This window comes from Chiloscyllium plagiosum, chromosome 12, assembly GCF_004010195.1.
Source record: "Chiloscyllium plagiosum isolate BGI_BamShark_2017 chromosome 12, ASM401019v2, whole genome shotgun sequence".
NCBI classification, from domain to species: domain Eukaryota; kingdom Metazoa; phylum Chordata; class Chondrichthyes; order Orectolobiformes; family Hemiscylliidae; genus Chiloscyllium; species Chiloscyllium plagiosum.
In genome coordinates, this window is record NC_057721.1 from 53526912 (window position 1) to 53545222 (window position 18311).

The following is an 18311-nucleotide window of genomic DNA, read 5'->3' on the forward strand; positions in this document are numbered from 1 at the left end:
ATTACAGCGTGGAAACAGGCCCTTCGGCCCAACAAGTCCACACTGACCCGCCGAAGCGCAATCCACCCATGCCCCTACATTTACCCCTTACCTAACACTATGGGCAATTTAGCATGGCCAATTCACCTGACCTGCACATCTTTGGACTGTGGGAGGAAACCGGAGCACCAGGAGGAAACCCACGCAGACACGGGGAGAACGTGCAAACTCCATGTATTGGTTAGTGTGTATGGTAATGAGGACAGGAGTGTGATATTGGGTGTTCTTTGAGCTTCTGGTACTGTGATGGAAGCCTGCATAGCCAGAAACAAAGAGGGTGCACCAAAACCCCGGGCTGATATGTTAATGTTAGCGAGTATACCTCTGAGTGCCTCTGAGTGTTAGATTTGACATTTCTTCCTTGGGATTTTTAAATGTTTAGTGGATGACTGTGAAAATAACTGCTGTCCACATGAATTAAAGAGGATTAAATAAATCTTGGAGCTCTAATGGCATTGTTAATTTTCATGGTATTTTCAACATTAATTTGAAGATTGCAAACTGCAATTGGAACATATTTAAAACAGTGTATAACCCTTTTACAAAGGACACACATATGAAAGAAACACATCTACTTCATTCTTTATAATGACTTGCTGGGAATGTATTTTATGAGGCAAGTAATGTGCTATCGTCATCTCCCAGGCATCCACAAACGCCACATTGATGCCCTCAAACATCTTTCTCATCACTAAGTCAAGTTGATAGGAATACCAGTCACTGCTCTGGAGGCTGATCTCCTGTGAAATGGCCTGGACATTGGCAGTCTTTATTACAACCAGTGTATCTGGGCTCCTTTCCAGCAATCGTAGAATTGACCTGCGGATGTTCTGGAGCCTGCGGATGTATGGTTCAACTGGGAAAGTGTTGAAATGACACCAAATGGTGAAGGCTATAACAGTGTTCTTTCCACCTTTAATCTCATCCAGTTTGTTTGCGATGAATGGCAGGTCCTGACTCAAAGTAGGGGAGATTCGGATTGGTATGCCATGGGAATAATATTCCATACCAATTTTGTTTACTTTCTCCTCAGCAAATTGAGAGTTGATAAGTGTATTATTAGCAGCTTTCACAGTTCTAAGACCTAAGACAGAAGATTACCATAAATCATTACTTCTTAATGGAATTAAGTAAGGAAAAGAGTGCAATATTGTACAGGTTAGAAACTTTAAGAAGAGGAAAACAAAACAGCATCTCTATTACAGAAGAGAATGTGAACAAGTGTCAGAGATTGCAATAGCATTAAGAATAATGCAAAAGTTAGAAGCTTTAAAGTCAAAAGAATAAGCGGTCACATTAGAGAAACATAGCAAGAGAAATAATGCAAGTGCACGATTTAATTGCAGAAATGGGTCAAATAGATGATAGGATTGAGCATCGTGTAGAAAACAATTTCCAAGATCCAGGATTGCTTCAAATGTAAATATTAAATCACAAGCTGAACAACAAATAAACTATTCTATTCAACATAACCTATATTTTATTATGCTACAAATATAAACAAGTGACAGATATGTTTGAATACGCTCTATAAGATTTTGGCAATTATTTTAATCTGAGAGCAAATAAAATGTTTAGAAGATCAACATATAATAGAAGAATTGTAAGTAGCAGAATTGTTACGGTGCAGAATGAGTCTAAACGTGTGGTGGTGGAAAAGCATAGCCGGTCAGGCAGGATCCGAGGAGTAAGGGAGCTGATAAAATTACCTACAGTGTGGAAACAGGCCCTTCGGCCCAACAAGTTCACACCGATCCTCTGAAGAGTAACCCACCCAGACCCATTTCCCTCTGACTAATGCTCCTAATAGTAGGGGCAATTTAGCATGGCCAATTCACCTAACCTCCACATCATTGGACTGTGGGAGGAAACCGGAGCACCCGGAGGAAACCCATACAGACACAGGGAGAATGTGCAAACTCCACACAGACAGTCGCCCAAGGCTGGAATCGAACCTGGGTCGCTGGTGCTGTGAGGCAGCAGTGCTAACCACTGAGCCACCGTGCCACCCCTGATGTCTTGAGCATAAGCTTTTCATCAGGAATGTTGTGGTGGGGGGCCTAAGGGAGCTGACAGATAAGATTACTTACAGTGTGGAAACAGGCCCTTCGGCCCAACAAGTCCACACTACCCCGCCAAAGCGCAACCCACCCATACCCCTACACATCTACGCCTTACCTAACACTACGGGCAATTTAGCACGGCCAATTCACCTGACCTGCACATCTTTGGACTGGGAGGGAGGGAGGGAGCTGGGGGGAAAGTATCTAGGAATGCAATTGTGGAGGGTGAAGGTGGTAAATCGGAGTGGAGGGTGGAGCGGATAGATTGGAAGGAAGATGGACAGGTAGGACAGTTCAATAGGGCAGTACCAAGTTGGAGGATTGGATCTGGGGTAAGGTAGGGGGATGTGAGATGAGGAAACTGGTGAAATCAACATTAATCCAATGTGGTTGGAGGGTCCCAAAGTGGAAGATGAAGCACTCTTCCTTCAGGAGTCGGGAGGCTAGGATTTGGTGGTGAAGGAGTTGCATGCCCTTGGAGAAGTGGGAGAGGGAGTTGAAATGATTGGCTACAGAGTGGTGGGGTTGTTTTGTCCGAGGGTTCTGGAGATTTTCTCTGAAATATTCTGCAAGTTGGCTGCAAGTTGGTGTGATAAGATGACAGGACATCTTATGGATGTGTATGCAAAGCATGATTCAGCTGGCAACAGACTGCTGATTGGTTTGTGCAGATGTGACCAGTTGTGGATGCTTCAAGTCATCAGTTTGATGACAGCTCTCTGATTGGTTCCCAAGAAAATGCTTAGGAATTTAGAAGATTACTGCTGGCCTGCTGGAAAATCAAGTTTTGTATCTCTATCTCTCTGCTGTAAAGGCCTGAATAAAGCCAGTTATATGTTTCCGTCCAGTTGCTGTAAGCTGTTGCCATTAATTGGGAACTACGAGACTTTGCATTTAGTGTACCAATCACTCTGTGCCTTCTTTGAAGAAGTAAAACAAATTGGAGAATAACAATTGAAGAACAGAAGATAATGGAAGACAAAAGGAACAAACTCATTAAACCCTGAGGACTAGTCCTATTGAATTGTGTTTACCCATTTTGTTCCCTCCACCTATCACACAAATGTTTTCTTTTTTGTTTAATGGTGTCTGGCAATATGTGTCTATAGTGATTTAAAAGGGGATTCGAGGTTTAATTGTACAAAATTAGGTGGTTGTTTTTGACTGGTGCAAACATAATAAGCCAATTTACAGCATTTCTGTGCTGTCAACCTCTATGATTCTATGACTATGCTGTATCCTAGACCAGTCCCCAGATCTGAGGACCCATACAATGCTACTCATGATCCAATTTGAATCTGAATAAACTCCAAAGTCACATCTTCTTGGACTGTAATAAATCCCACAAAGACTCATCAACGTTTCAATTCCAATAATATTTCTTTCTCTTGTGAATTCAGATTTCGAAGCTCATTTTTTTGTTAACCTGTAGAGATCATTCATAAAATTGTCCACAATTCCCCTGGACGCTCAGCTACTGTTTCAGAAAATAACTCCAGGATGAGATATTTCTGTTATGCTGAACAATTTGAAAGGTTATGATTATTTCCCTTGATAGTAGAAGGTGAAAAAGAGATTAGTTTGAAATTTTTGGGATTATAAGGGGCTAAATAGAATAGAATTAGAGAAACTGTTTCTATTACTAGAAGGGTTGATAATCAGAGTGTACAGTTTTGAAATGTTTTGCAAAAATTTTGAATGCACTTAGGATAATGCACTGATTCTCAAGCTCCAGTACTTCCAGGTCACCATCAGTGTGAATGAATTATCTGTCTGATGGAATCAGTTTAACAGAAAAGCATAGCTAGGTTTCTAGACTTAGAAGTAGTACTGTTTACAACAAATAAGAACAAATAATTTCTAATCACAACTAAACAACTGTGAACTTTCAACACATTTTCTTGACGGGTCTTACTTTTTCCCTAATTATCCATTCTTCCTTTATGTTCCCATAAAATAACAGGATTTTCCTTCATTTTACCGGCCATTGTCCTTTTAGGTCTCATTTTACTTTCCTAATTTCTTATTTAAGCTTTTTTGTAATTTAGGGATTCTGCTGTTTTGAGCCCTTAATATTCACTATAAGCTTCCTTATTCACCTTTCTGCATCTACTCTGTCAAGTTCCCCAAGAATTTTGTATATTTTAATAAGTTGACCTCTTATTCTTCTATATTCCAGGCACAGACTTTTCAACTTCTCCACATACAGCAGTCTCTCCATACTTGGTTTCAGCCTATAAACCTTCCCTCCAATGCCAATACATCTTGCCTTAGATAAGGGGTCCCAAACTATTCACAGAATTTCAACTGAGGTCTGAGTAGTGCTTTGTAAAATTTCAGCAAAATCTCCCTACTTTTATACTCTATTCGTTTTGAAATAAAATCTAAACTTCCATTTACATTCCCTGTTACCTGCTTAATTTGGATGCTAGCGTTTTGTACTTCATAGGTAAGGGCTCCCAAATGCCTCTGGTCTGTAGCTTTTTGCAGTCTTTCTCCATTTAAATAATATTCTACTCCTCTATTCTTCCTGCAATAGTGCATAACCTTACACTTTCCCACATTATATTCTACTTGTCAAGGTTTTGCCCACTCATTTAAACTTTCGATATCCCCTTCAGACTTTGTGTGCCATCCTCACCATTTGTCTATAGCCTACTCTTTGTGTCAGCTGAAAACATGGCTATAGTACATTCAATTCCAGCATCAAAGTCATTAATATAAATCATAAATAATTGTGGTTCAACACTGATCCACGTGACACTCCACTAATTACAGATTGCCATCCTGAAAGTGTCCCCCTTATCCTAACTCCCTATCTTCTGTTATCCATCCAGTCCCCTGTCCATGTCAATATACTACCTCAAACCCCATAGGCTTTTATGCTGTTAGATCACATGATGTGTGGTATCTTATCAACTGTCTTCTGAAAATCCAAATATATTTCATCTATCGCTTTTCCTCTATCCATTCCATTTATAACTTCCTCAAAGAATGCTAATAAGTTTCTCAGATATGATTTCCCTTTCATGAAGCCATGTCAATGTATGTGTTTTTAAATGCTCTGCTATTAAATCCTTTTCAAAAGACTCAAATATACTCCAATAACTTACATTCAGCTAACTAGCCTGAAGTTACCTGATTTTTGGCTCTTTCCCTCTTTTAAATATAGGAGGAGCTCTCCTGTTCTACACAGCTCCATTTTCATGCAAGTTCTATCAGTTCTTGTTTGCCAGCTGCTTCAGCCTCAGTATTGCAGCCCTGGGAAACCTAGCCACTGTTGTTGAATTCAGGTGGCTGAAAAGAAATGAATGTGGAATCTCTTTTGAATTTTGAAATTACTGTTTCACTTCTGCAGAGTGAGCTAATGAGATAGGTTATTCTACCCCCATGGTTAAATTGCAAATGGTAGGTTGTGAACAACTTTCACATGTCTAACAATTTGGCACTGTCTGCCCATCTTTAACAAGGTAATTCTAGTCTGGTGGCCAGGTAAACCTCCAAATTACCTCACTTACATCGAATTTTTTGCGATGAAGGTTGTGTTATCAAGAAAACTGACGTTTTCAGCAAGGAAAAAAAAGCCTCAAAAGACACCACATTCTTTTCCTGTTTAAACCCGAACAATAAGTAAGATCAGTGGCTTTAAATAGCTTTCACTTTTTAAGGGTTTTTGAGATACCTAACCTTTCATCAATAGACGATAAGACAAATGAAGAGATGCTTGAAATTGCAACAACAAAATTAACTCAAAATCACAAGATCCAGACAGTGACTTGTCAGTACTTTGATCCTTTGAACAGAGCTAAAAATCTACAGAGTTGTCTGCTGAAGGGCAAAGTGAAAGGCAGCTGGAAGAAGGATTGACCTTGATGTACTTGTTGGCAAATATCACAGAATGCTTGCAAACAAATTAAAGGAGATGTGACAGATTGGACCAGGCAGACACAAGGATATTCTGATAGTAGATCTTCTGGTAGAGGTAGCTACAAGATTTATACATTAACCTAGAATTGATCGTTTTGCTTTATGAGTGTAAGTATTCCAAATGTGTAAACCAGGCAGTAGTTAGTAACAGCAAAGCCAGGATGTTACTTATTGTACAATGGCTACAGGTATGCCATGAAAGAAATAGCTGAGTAAATTAATTAAACGTGCACTAGTTCATGGAATTACATCTAAGAACTGATTCTAATCTGATGAATAAATAGTAATTAAGGACGATTATGGCACAACATTGAAACCAGATGGCTGATTCTAACCTGGTACAAATCGTATCAAATAATCAAACCACTGGCGTATTGTGGAATCTCCAAAAATATGAACAGTTTTCCCACGAAGACAGTTTGTGACACTGGCAGGAGAATTGAAGCTCCGAACATTACAGCTTGTCGATGTCCATTTGTCTTGAAAATAAAATCCAGATGGTGAAAGCAAAGGCTTGCCAGGCACACATTTTCCAAGGCTTACACCTGAAAATAAAGTTCATGGAGACTTGAAAGGATTTCAGTCACACATTTTCTGATGCTGTTTATCATTACAATATGTCCTCAAAGCATTTTCACATTAAATAGTCATTGTTTACTTGGCAATGAAAAATCAAATTGTACTTTTTATTGATTGCATGAGAAGTGTACAGTCAACAACTATGTTCCTGTGAGAAAAGTCCTATCATGGTCTTAAGTTGCAACAATATGGAGGAGGCGGTCTTCAGTCTTTGTAGGAGCACATTACTGCAGATGCTAGAATATGTACTAAAAACAAACAAAATGCTGGAAATCACAGTGAGTCAGGCTGCTTCTGTGGAGAGAGAATGAGCTAATGTTTAAAGTCTAGATGACTCTTCACCTGCTCTTCTTATGCTGAATCACAGGTAAGGAATATTCGAACAGAAGGACGTAAATAATAAAGTTTTAATCAGAAAGGGAATCAAGGTTCATAGGGAAAAAGCTGGAAAATGGAGTTGAATATTATCAGATCAGCCATAGTCTCATTGAATGGTGGAGCAGACTTGATTGGCTTAATGGCTTACATCTTATGTTCTTATAGTAAAGGATGAAATGAAACACAGTATAGGACATTCCCTAACATGGCATGTGGCATGGAGGTCAAATAATTAGGTAAGTTAGAGCTGTTGAGATATCTGGTCCCTTTCAACTACCAAAGCAATTAAACTCAGTGCCTGATGTTCCATGGATGACATTCCTAATCAATTAAGGTCCGTAAGTAAACAATTAATGGCGTTTAAAGACCTCAACCAACCATCTCAGCTGACACCCCAGTAGTGAGAATAGTGGCCGCTTTCCTGACAGGGAAACCTGGCTGAGTGTGCAGGGGGAGATGCAGGGACTCGATATGCCCCAATCTGGAAGCAATTGGGCATCTGGATCGGAGCTGGGAGTGCCTGCTGAGAGCATCAACTGCCCTGGCTTGGAAACCTGCTGACTCAGAATCACAGAATCAGACAGCACAGAGGCAGACCCTTCGGTCCAACTAGTCCATGCTGACCATGTTCCCAAGCTAAACTAGTCCCACCTACCTGTGCTTGGCTCATATCCTTCCAAATCTTTCCTATTCACGTACATATTCAAATGTCTTTTAAACATTATAACTATAACACCATCCACCACCATCTCTGGCAGTTCATTTCACACACGAAACACTTAGGAAAAAGTTGCCCCTCATGTCCTTTCTAAGTCTTTTTCCTTTCACCTTAAAAACATGCCCCCTAATTTTGAATTCCCCCACCTTAGCAAGATGTCCCTTGTTGTTCACTGTATCGATGCCCCTCATGATTTTATAACCGCCTACACTCCAGTGTAGAAATCCCCAGCCTTTCCAGTCCTTTTTTAATATCTCAAATATTCCATTCCCAGCAACATCCTGGTAAATAATTTCTGAATCCTCTCTAGTTTAATAATATCTTTCCTATAGGAGGGTGACCAGAACTGCACACAGAAAAGATCTCATCAACATCCTGTACAAACTCAACATGGCATCCCAACTCCTACACTCAAAGATCTGAGCAATGAAGGCAAGCATGCTAAAAACCTTCTTAACTACCCTGTCTACTTGTGACACAAATTTCAAAGAATTATGTGTGTGAACCCCTAAGTCTCCCTGAATGACACACTATCCATGGCCATCCCATTAATTTTATTAGTCCTATCTTTGTTTGTATTAACAAAATGCAATACCTCACCTTTATCCAAACTAAACTCCATCTGCCATTCCTCAGCCCATGGACTCAATTGATCAAGATCTTTTTGTAATCTCAGATAAGCCTCTTCACTGTCCACCATACCACCAATTTTGGTGTCTTTCACAAACTTACTAACCATGCCTCTTATATGCTCATCCCAATCATTTAACTAAATGACAAACTAAAGTGGACCCAGTAACAATCTCTGTGGAACACTGCAGATCATAGCCTCCAGCCAGAAAAACAACCCTCCACCACCATTCTCTGTCTCCTACCATTTAGCCAGTTTTGTATCCAAATGGCAAGCTCTGAAACCTATGTGATCTCATTTTACTAATTAGTATACGATGTGGAAACTTGTCAAAGTCTTTACTAAAGTCCAAATAAACAATATCTATCAATGTAATCTCAATCTTTTTGGTTACTTCATTAAAAAACCCAATCAAGTTTGTGGTACACTATTTTCCTCACACAAAGCCATTCTGACTATCCCTAATCAATCCTTGTATCTCCAAATACATGTTAATTCTATTTTTCATAATCACCCTTAACAATATACCCACCACCAGTGTCAGACTCAGCGGTCTATAGTTTTCAGGCTTCTTACAGCTTTTCTTAAAAATGGTACAATGTTAGCCACCCTCTACTCCCCCAGCACCTAACCAGGTGACACAAATATGTCTTCTAGGAGCCTGTAATTTCCTCCCTAGCACCTACAATGTCCTGGAATATGCTTTATCAGGTCCTGGAGATATATCCACCTTTATGTTTACTAAAATGTCCAGCACTTCCTCTCTGTAATGTGTACTGTTTTCAAAATGTTGGTATTTATTTCCCTGAGTTTTCTAGCCTCCATCTCTTTTTCAACTGTAAAAGCTGTCGAGTCTTATCTCTCCCCTTGACCCCCACCCACCTTGTGTTATGCTGAGAAATCCCACCCTCCCTGGCTGCATAGCTTGGACATCTAGTGATGATCTCCATGTCCCAGTGGCTACCAGCCTCTGATTGGTCCGCAGCTTCTGAGGGTGAGATATCAGCATAGAGGTATCTGATAGGCTGATAGGCTGTTTGCCTGTCAGCCTTGAGTAGCTGACTGGAACTTTATCCAGTGAGCTTTCATGTTGGTGGGGGAAAGGGATTACATTGCTCAAAGACAACCACCACTGCACCTAATGCAGAGAGCACTGAATATCTGCCAATAATAGCAAGCCTCCCAAGAACAAGAACAAGGACAAGAACAAGAAAGAATCACATCCCTCCCCACTTTAAAAGTCTTATTCCCAATAATAAGCAAAGTCTGTCATGGCATCAGAAACTAATCATTCAGCCTCTCAAGCCTGTTCGGAAATTCAGTTGGGTCATCGATGATTTGACAATCAAATTTATTTTGTCACCTTTCTACCATATTCCTGATAACCGTAACAAACAAAACCTTATCAAGCTGACTGTTTATGGAGATAGAGTTCTAAATTTTACATTATTGTTTGAGTGAAAATACTTCGTGATTTCACCCTTAAAAGGTTAGCATTAATTTTAAGATCTCGCCCTGGATTCTGCCACCGGAAGAAATAGTTTATTTGCAAATTTGCAACTGGATCCTTTCATTCACCTCTGGTCCTCTCTTTTGAACATGGAAAATGAACAACTCACACATTACTATGGATTTGAATCAAATGGATCATGGCTTATGACAGAAATCTGGAAAAAACAGTGGTAATAAATTTCAGCTGATTTGGCTGATTGAGAGATTTAAAACTGCACTCACCAACTTATAGCTGGTTTTAATGGAGGTAGAGAGGTAGGTTGTGTGAATAATGCGATTGTAGAGTTGTACTTGTGTTGAGCATTGTAATTAGGCTGTGTCTAAGGTGTAACCTGAACTCTAGCTTTAACACTGGCTGGCTTCCCTGACCTCATTCAGGCAATTGTCAGAAGGAATTATTACAGTTTTTTCCAGCACTGACCTCACTTTGTCATCTCAATTCCTCTCAGGATAGCCATTTCCTCCCTAGACCCTTCAACTCCACTCGTGATCCGATATTTGTTTTCTAGATTTTCCTCTCTCCATAAGGACATGATAACATACAAAATAGGACTAGCAGTAGGCAATTCAATCCTTCAAGTCTCTTCCACCATTTTAAAGGATCATGAATGATCATCCAATCAGAATCCTGTTCTTAATTTCACCCCATTCTCTATGATCGCTTTAGTGCTTAGAACTATATCCATCTCCTTCTTGAGAACATTCAATGTTTTGGCATCAATCACTTTCCCAGGTGGAGAATTCCATAGGCTCACCACTCTGTGTGAAGAAATGTCTCATCACATCATGTTCTGAATAAACCCCCCCCCTCCAACCCTATGATCACTGACCCTTTACCATCTTGTCTTGTCCACATATCCAACAATTCTTGTGATTGACTCCCTTCCTAAAAGATTACTCCTTTCTGTCCATTAAACACTCCCCCCACCTACACCCTGGAAATCACACTCCCTCCTGTACACCCCCTTGCTGTGCTCTGCCTGTCCGACATTTTGGATTCTAAAAATATTTGTGTTTCCATTTAACAGGACTTTAATGACCAAGGAAAAATCTGGGCTGCCAGGGCAAATATGCCGCTGAAGCAAATTGCACGTAGGGAGGCTAAAGACATGAAGCAGGTACATGGAGAAGCCATGATCTCATGTGGCTGGAAGAGGAAGCAGTGGGAGGGATGGTGGAAATTTGATGATGGAGGCAGCTAATGGAAGAAATAAGGCAACTACTGAAGGATGAGATTACTGTCAATTAAAGGGTTGAAATGGGCTTCGGATATCCCATGGTGGAGTTGGATCTGAGACCATACAACAGGCTGACGATTGAACTGTGGGGTCTGCAAGTGTCCAGGTGCAAGGTTAGTGTTACTCAAAATAATTACGTTCTCACATAACTTCAGAATATTTCAGCTAAGTACTAGAATTATGAAGGATTTCAAGGCATTTGGGAGGATTGGTGCAAGGATAGAAAGGGAAAGTGAGTACTACAGATGCTGGAGATCAGAGCTGAAAATGTGTTGCTGGAAAAGCGCAGCAGGTCAGGCAGCATCCAAGGAGCAGGAGAATTGACATTTCGGGCATGAGCCCCTTAAGGGTTCATGCCCGAAATGTCGATTCTCCTGCTCCTTGGATGCTGCCTGACCTGCTGCGCTTTTCCAGCAACACATTTTCAGCAAGGATAGAGAGGCAGGGTAATCAAGGGTTGTTCTGTTTACAGTAGAGAAAATGCAGAGGATATTTGAAAAAAATGTATTCAAAATCATGAAAGATTTTGATAGAGTAAATAGAAGAAATTGCCAGGGGATTGTAACTAGGGAACATTGATTTAAGAGAATTAGTAAAACAAATTGTAAGGAAATTATTTTTGTTCTTGTGCAGCGAGTTGTAAAATTGTGATTTAGAATGCATTCCTTTAAAGCAAAGTGGAAACAAATCTAGTAGTAATATTTAGAAGAAAATTAGAAAAAGGTTTACAGGAATAATGGAAATGTAGGAAAAAACAGGTCAGTAATGTGGAGAATTGTGAGCAAGCGGAATAACACCTCTGCTTCTGAATAAGTTCGGTGCTTTCAGATCCTACACTCTGTTCTCCATTCTGATTTTTCTTTTATTCTTTAACAGCTTGGGTTAAATTCTCTCACCAGCTGAATTTACGACAAATGCCTCGTTTTATGGCCCTCGTGGCCTAATGGTTAAGACACTGACCACTGAAGCCAGGCTTAGTGGGTTCAAATCCTGTCTGGGGTGAACTGAGCTTTATGGGTAGCATGATGACTCAATGGTTAGCACTGCTGTCTCACAACATCAGGGACCTGGGTTTGATTCTACCCTCAGGGGACTGTGTGTGGAGTTTGCATCTTCACCCTGTGCCTGTGTGAATCCGAAGATATGCAGGTTAGGTGGATTGGCCATTCTAAATTGCCCATGATGTGCAGGTGAGGTGGATTAGCCATGGGAAGTGCAGGGTTACAGGGATGGGTGGGATACTCTTCGGTAGGTTGGTGGGCTGAATGGTCTGCTTTCACAATGTAAGGATTCTATGATTTTAGGTCATTAGCATCAGAAAAAACAGTCAGCAGTTATTTAGGGTTTAGAGACCATCTGTATAGTTTAAGATAGTCACACAAGTATAATTTATAAGGAAAGTCCTGGGTTAGGAGCAGTAGTTTATAGACAGGTAAGCTCTGAAGATAGTACGGCCATAGAATTAGAGGACTTAGTGGGCGGCACGGTGGCACAGTGGTTAGCACTGCTGCCTCACAGCGCCAGAGACCCGGGTTCAATTCCCGCCTCAGGTGACTGACTGTGTGGAGTTTGCACGTTCTCCCCGTGTCTGCGTGGGTTTCCTCCGGGTGCTCCGGTTTCCTCCCACAGTCCAAAGATGTGCAGGTCAGGTGAATTGGCCATGCTAAATTGCCCGTAGTGTTAGGTAAGGGGTAAAATGTAGGGGTATGGGTGGGTTGCGCTTCGGTGGGGCGGTGTGGACTTTTTGGGCCGAAGGGCCTGTTTCTACACTGTAAGTAATCTAATCTAATCTAATCTGACTTGCCACCTGCAAGAAACTGAACTGCATTCTATTTTTGCAGTAATGTTTAACATATAGTTTATTTAATACCAATATTGCACGTAACCATTGTGATGTAAAATGTATAAATATGCTGCTTTGAGCTGTAAATGGCAGAGTGTCTTGAAGCTTGACTCTGAGGTCTCTCCCACATTGCGTTGGTACAAGCTTGAATGATGAAGCCTGTAAACTATCTCCTGATTGTAGGCTCTTTATGAAATCACATGGGTAGAAAATCCTCCAACAGATAATCTGAAAATTATTCTGACTGAAAAGATTAGGGCCAATCAAGGATAGTAGTGGGAAGTCAGAGGAGATAAGCGAAGTGGTAAATGAATATTTTTCATCAGTATTCACACTGAAAAAGAAAATGTTGTGAAGGAGAATACTGCAATACAGGCTACTAGTCCAGATGGGATTGAGGTTCACAAGGATGAGGTGTTAGCAATTCTTAAAAATGTGAAAATAGATAAGTCCCCTGGGTCAGATGGAATTTATCCTAGGATTCTTTGGGAAGCCAGGGAGGAGATTGCAGAGCTTTTGCCTTTGATCTTTATGTCATCATTGTCTAAAGGAATAGTGTTGGAAGACTGTTCAAGAAGGGGAGTAGAGACACCACTGGTAATTATAGACCAGTGAGCCTTACTTTGTGTGGGTAAATTGTTAGAAACGGTTATCAGAGACAGGATTTATAATTATCTCAATAGAAATAATTTGATCAGGGATAGTCAACACGATTTTATGAAGGGTAGGCCGTGCCTCACAAACCTTATTGAGTTCTTTGAGAAGGTGACCAAACAGATGGATGAGGGTAAAGTGGTTGATGTGGTGTATATGGATTTCAATAAGTTCCCCACAGTAGGCTATTGCACAAAATATGGAGGCATAGGATTGAGGATGATTTGATGGTTTGGATAAGAAATGGCTGGCTGTAAGAAGACAGAGGGTGGTGGTTGATGGGAAATGTTAATCCTGGAGTTCAGTTACTAATGGTGTACGGCAAGGATCTGTTTTGGGGCTACTGCTGTTTGTCATTTTTATAAATGAGCTGGATGAGAGCTAGAAGGATGAGTTAGTGAATTTGCAGATAACACTAAGGTCAGTAGAGTTGTGGATAGTGCCGAAGGATGTTATTGGTCACAGAGGGACATAGCTAAGCTGCAGAGCTGGGCTGAGAGGTGGTAAATAAGAGTTTAATGTGAGGTAATTCACTTTGGAAGGAATAACAGGAATAAAGAGTACTGGGCTAATGGTAAGATTCTTGGTAGTGTAGATGAGCAGCGAGATCTTGGTGTTCATGTACAGAGATCCCTAAAAGTTGCCTGTACTGTGCTGTAATGTTCTATGTTCTATGTTCTTTAATTGTGTATCGCAAATGAATCAAAACTCTCTACCCTCTCTCAAGAGTTATTGTCCCATTTATTTTAAATGGTCAATAATTCAGTTAAAATATAAGTAAATAATGCTATTTAATAAATTAGGCATTCATACATATCACATTCCTCTTGTAATTGCTGGGCTAATGTGCATAGTGGATAACTCAACGGCCAGTTTTGAAACTTGCTGATCCAATGATCAATGAAAAACTGCAACTGTTGGAATATTTTCCTTCTCAATCAATTTGATCAGCTGTTCGGCTGTGTTTTGACAGTAAAGTCTGTCCTAAGAATGACGTACAATACTTCAGCAAGTTCTAATTGAGAAAAAAAATTAAAAATAATTTTTTTTTGAAACAAAAGTATGAAACCATGTGTTTAAATGGTTAAAATGCACAAAACTGCTCAAGTCTCAAGATTTATGTAACTAATTTATGGTTTTTACAAAAAATAAATTGTAACAAGATCAGTATTAGTCACATGGATTTAAACTTAAAAAATACATTTTTGTGGAATCTATCTTAATTGTTTTATGGAGTCATAGAGATATATAGCATGGAAACAGATCCTTTGGTCCAACTCGTCCATGCCGACCAGATATTCCAACCCAATCTAGTCTCACCTGCCAGCACCTGGCGTGTATCCCTCCAAACCTTTCTATTCATATACCCATCCAAATGCCTTTTAAATGTTGCAATTGTACCAGCCTCCACCACTTCCTCTGGCAGCTCATTCCATACACGTACTTCCTTCTGTGTGAAAAGGTTGCCCCTTAGGTCTCTTTTATATCTTCCCCTCTAGTTCTGGACTCCTCCACCCCTAGGAAAAGACTTTGTCTCTTTACCCTATCCAAGGCCCTCATAATTTTGTAAACCTCTATAAGGTCACCTCTCAGCCTCTGACACTCCAGGGAAAATAGCCCCAGCCTGTTCAGCCTCTCCCTATAACTCAAATCCTTCAACCCTGGCAACATCCTTGTAAATCATTTCTGAACCTTTACAAGTTTCACAACATCTTTCTGATAGGAAGGAGACCAAAATCGCATGCAATATTCCAACAGTGGTCTAACCAATATCCTGTACAGTCGCAACATGACCTCCCAACTCCTGTACTCAATACTCTGACCAATAAAGGAAAGCATACCAAATGCCTTCTTCACTATTCTATCTACCTGTGACTCTACTTTCAAGGAGCTATCAACCTGCACTCCAAGGTCTCTTTGTTCAGCAACACTCCCTAGGACCTTACCATTAAGTGTATAAATCCTGCTAAAGATTTGCTTTCCCAAAATGCAGCTCCTCGCATTTATCTGAATTAAACTCCATCTGCCACTTCTCAGCCCATTGGCCCATCTGATCCGGATCTTGTTGTAATCTGAGGTAACTTACTTCACTGTCGACAACACCTCCAGTTTTGGTGTTATCTGCAAACATACTAACTGTGCCTCTTATGCTCGCATCCAAATCATTTATATAAATGATGAAAAGTAGAGGACCCAGCAATGATCCTTGTGGCACTCCACTGGTCACGGGCCTCCAGTCTGAAAAACAACCCTCCACCACCACCCTCTGTCTTCTACCTTTGAGCCAGTTCTGTATCCAAATGGTTAGTTCTCCCTGAATTCCATGAGATCTAACCAGTCTCCCATGGGGAACCTTGTCAAACTGAAGTCCATAGAGATCACGTCTACCACTCTGCCCTCATCAATCCTCTTTGTTACTTCTTCAAAAACTCAATCATGTTTTTGAGACATGATTTTCCATGCACAAAGCCATGTTGACTATCCCTAATGAGTCCTTGCCTTTCCAAATACATGTACATCCTGTCTCACAGGATTCCATCCAACAACTTGCCCACCACCGAGGTCAGGCTCAATACATGTACATCCTGTCCCTCAGGATTCCTTCCAACAAATTGCCCACCACTGACATCAGGCTCACTGGTCAATAGTTCCTTGGCTTGTCCTTACCACCTTTCTTAAACAGTGGCACCACGTTAGCCTACCTCCAGTCTTCTGGCACCTCATCTGTGACTATTGATGATACAAATATCTCAGCAAGAGACCCAGTAATCACTTCCTTAGCTTCCCAAAGGGTTCTAGGGTACACCTGATCAGGTCCTGGGGATTTATCCACTTTTATGTGTCTCAAGATATCCAGCATTTCCTCCTCTGTAATATGGACATTTAAATTAAACATGTTGCTCAAATTCTTAATTAACTGAGTAAATGAATATGTAGACACATTAAATATTATTTTATTAGTATACTTAAGTGCCAGCTACACCAATTACATAATTCATTCAAATAGAAAACCTTTAGTTTGGAATTCATGGCAATAATTTATACTTTCTTACCTGGTGTAGGTGAAGGACGTACAATGACATAACTTCGACCTTTGGGCAGTATGGGCTTTTTGATGTTTACTTTACTGAAAATATAATACATTTGTTACATGTTAAGCCAGTGCATCATTCAACTATTAACAAGTAGAGTTTGAAATGTGCAAAGCTTAAAATTATATACAGGAGTGAATTTTCACAGTGGTTCTCATTGTCAAATAGGACAAAAGAGTTGAGGAAGTAGCACAGAAATCATCCACTGCATTTTATTCAGACATTTCTCCAGCTTTTCCACCACCACTCCAATGGATGAGCAGGAGGCCCATTACAAAAATTCATATCAACTTATTGAAGGTGTAAAAAGAATCTCTCTCTCAACTTAAAGCAGAAATTTCAGAAATTATGATTCTAGTGCACTTTTGAAACATATGCGGGTAGATTTTTAAGTTTTGACTAGAGTTTAAGTCAACCCACAAAGTTATAGAAGTTATGTGATGCTTATTTTCATTGCAGTTAATTAGATGTAAAATTGGAAGACTTCATAATGATCTGGTCATTCATCTACCAGGTTTACACTTCAATCAGTAATTTGAAATTCTCTTTTAGCTTAACTTTCATATTGTTAAGTCATGCAGCATTTTAAAACAAATTGGTAGATGAACCATGCAAAATAGCTGCATAAGTTTACCCAGTGAGTCGCTGAGTCACAAAAATCAGAAACATTAATGAAATAACTGCACAGAGGCCAATATCCCTTCACCAAATCACCTTTTATATACATGTACACAGGAGAAAGACTCTGGCTAAATCAGAGCCAGTACCTAGAGTGAAGAGAATCCCTGGGACTCCTGTTTATATCTGTCATCCAGGATTCCCTAACTGGCCCAGGTTAACAGCCCCAATCAGGGATCTCATACTCAACAAGGTCCATCTGGGCAACCTTGTGCCAATCACAACAATCAAGTCTGGTGTTATATCCATACTGAGTTCACTGAAGCCAGTGAACCCTGCTGGCAGTGTACCAATTTAGGATATTGAGGGAAGTGCAAATCAGCCTCAGCTATACTATTCCAGAAAGCCAATAGGTTGTGTATAAGTACCATTATATCTGAATGATCACATCGTTAAGTTGGACAAAATATATGCATATATGAGAGAGACCAGTGCCTATAGAATTGTAACTAGGGAAATATGTTCTGGGATGATCCTTTTACCAGAGTGCAGAGGGTCTGTGAGGAAGGATAGACAGTTGATAAGACAAAGTTGTAGTCAGTGTGATGGGTTGAAGCGTGTTTGTTTTAGCACAAGAAGTGTCAGGAATAAGGGTGATGAACTTAGAGCATGGATCAGTACTTGGAGCTACGATATTGTAGCCATTACAGAGATTTGGACATCACAGGGATGGGAATGGTTGATGGATGTTCTAGAGTTTAGATATTTCAAAAGGAATAGGGAGGGAGATATAAGAAGTGGGGGAGTGGCATTGCTAATCAGGCCTAGTATCACAGCTGCAGAAAGAGAGATTGTCGAGGAGGGTTTGTCTACAGAGTCAGTATGGGTGGAAGTCAGAAACAGGAAAGGGGCAGTCACTTTTTTGGGGTTTTTCTGTAGACCCCTAATAGCAATAGAGACACGGAGGAACAGACTGTGAGGCAGATTTTGGAAAGTAATAGAGGTTTGTTGACATGGGT

The 18311-nt window shown here is 40.3% G+C and overlaps 1 protein-coding gene across 1 annotated transcript in view; it reads right to left on the minus strand.

The window, feature by feature from the left end:
* Positions 1-272: 272 nt before the first annotated feature.
* LOC122555265 (NXPE family member 3-like) overlaps positions 273-18311 on the minus strand; it is a 72634-nt gene continuing 54595 nt past the window's right edge. The window contains exons 4-6 of the mRNA XM_043701085.1: positions 16636-16709; positions 6365-6574; positions 273-1123 (exon numbers count right to left, since the gene is read on the minus strand). Of these exons, the coding sequence (XP_043557020.1) occupies positions 579-1123; positions 6365-6574; positions 16636-16709 (829 nt within the window). The 3' untranslated portion in view covers positions 273-578. The remainder of the gene's footprint in view (positions 1124-6364; positions 6575-16635; positions 16710-18311) is intronic.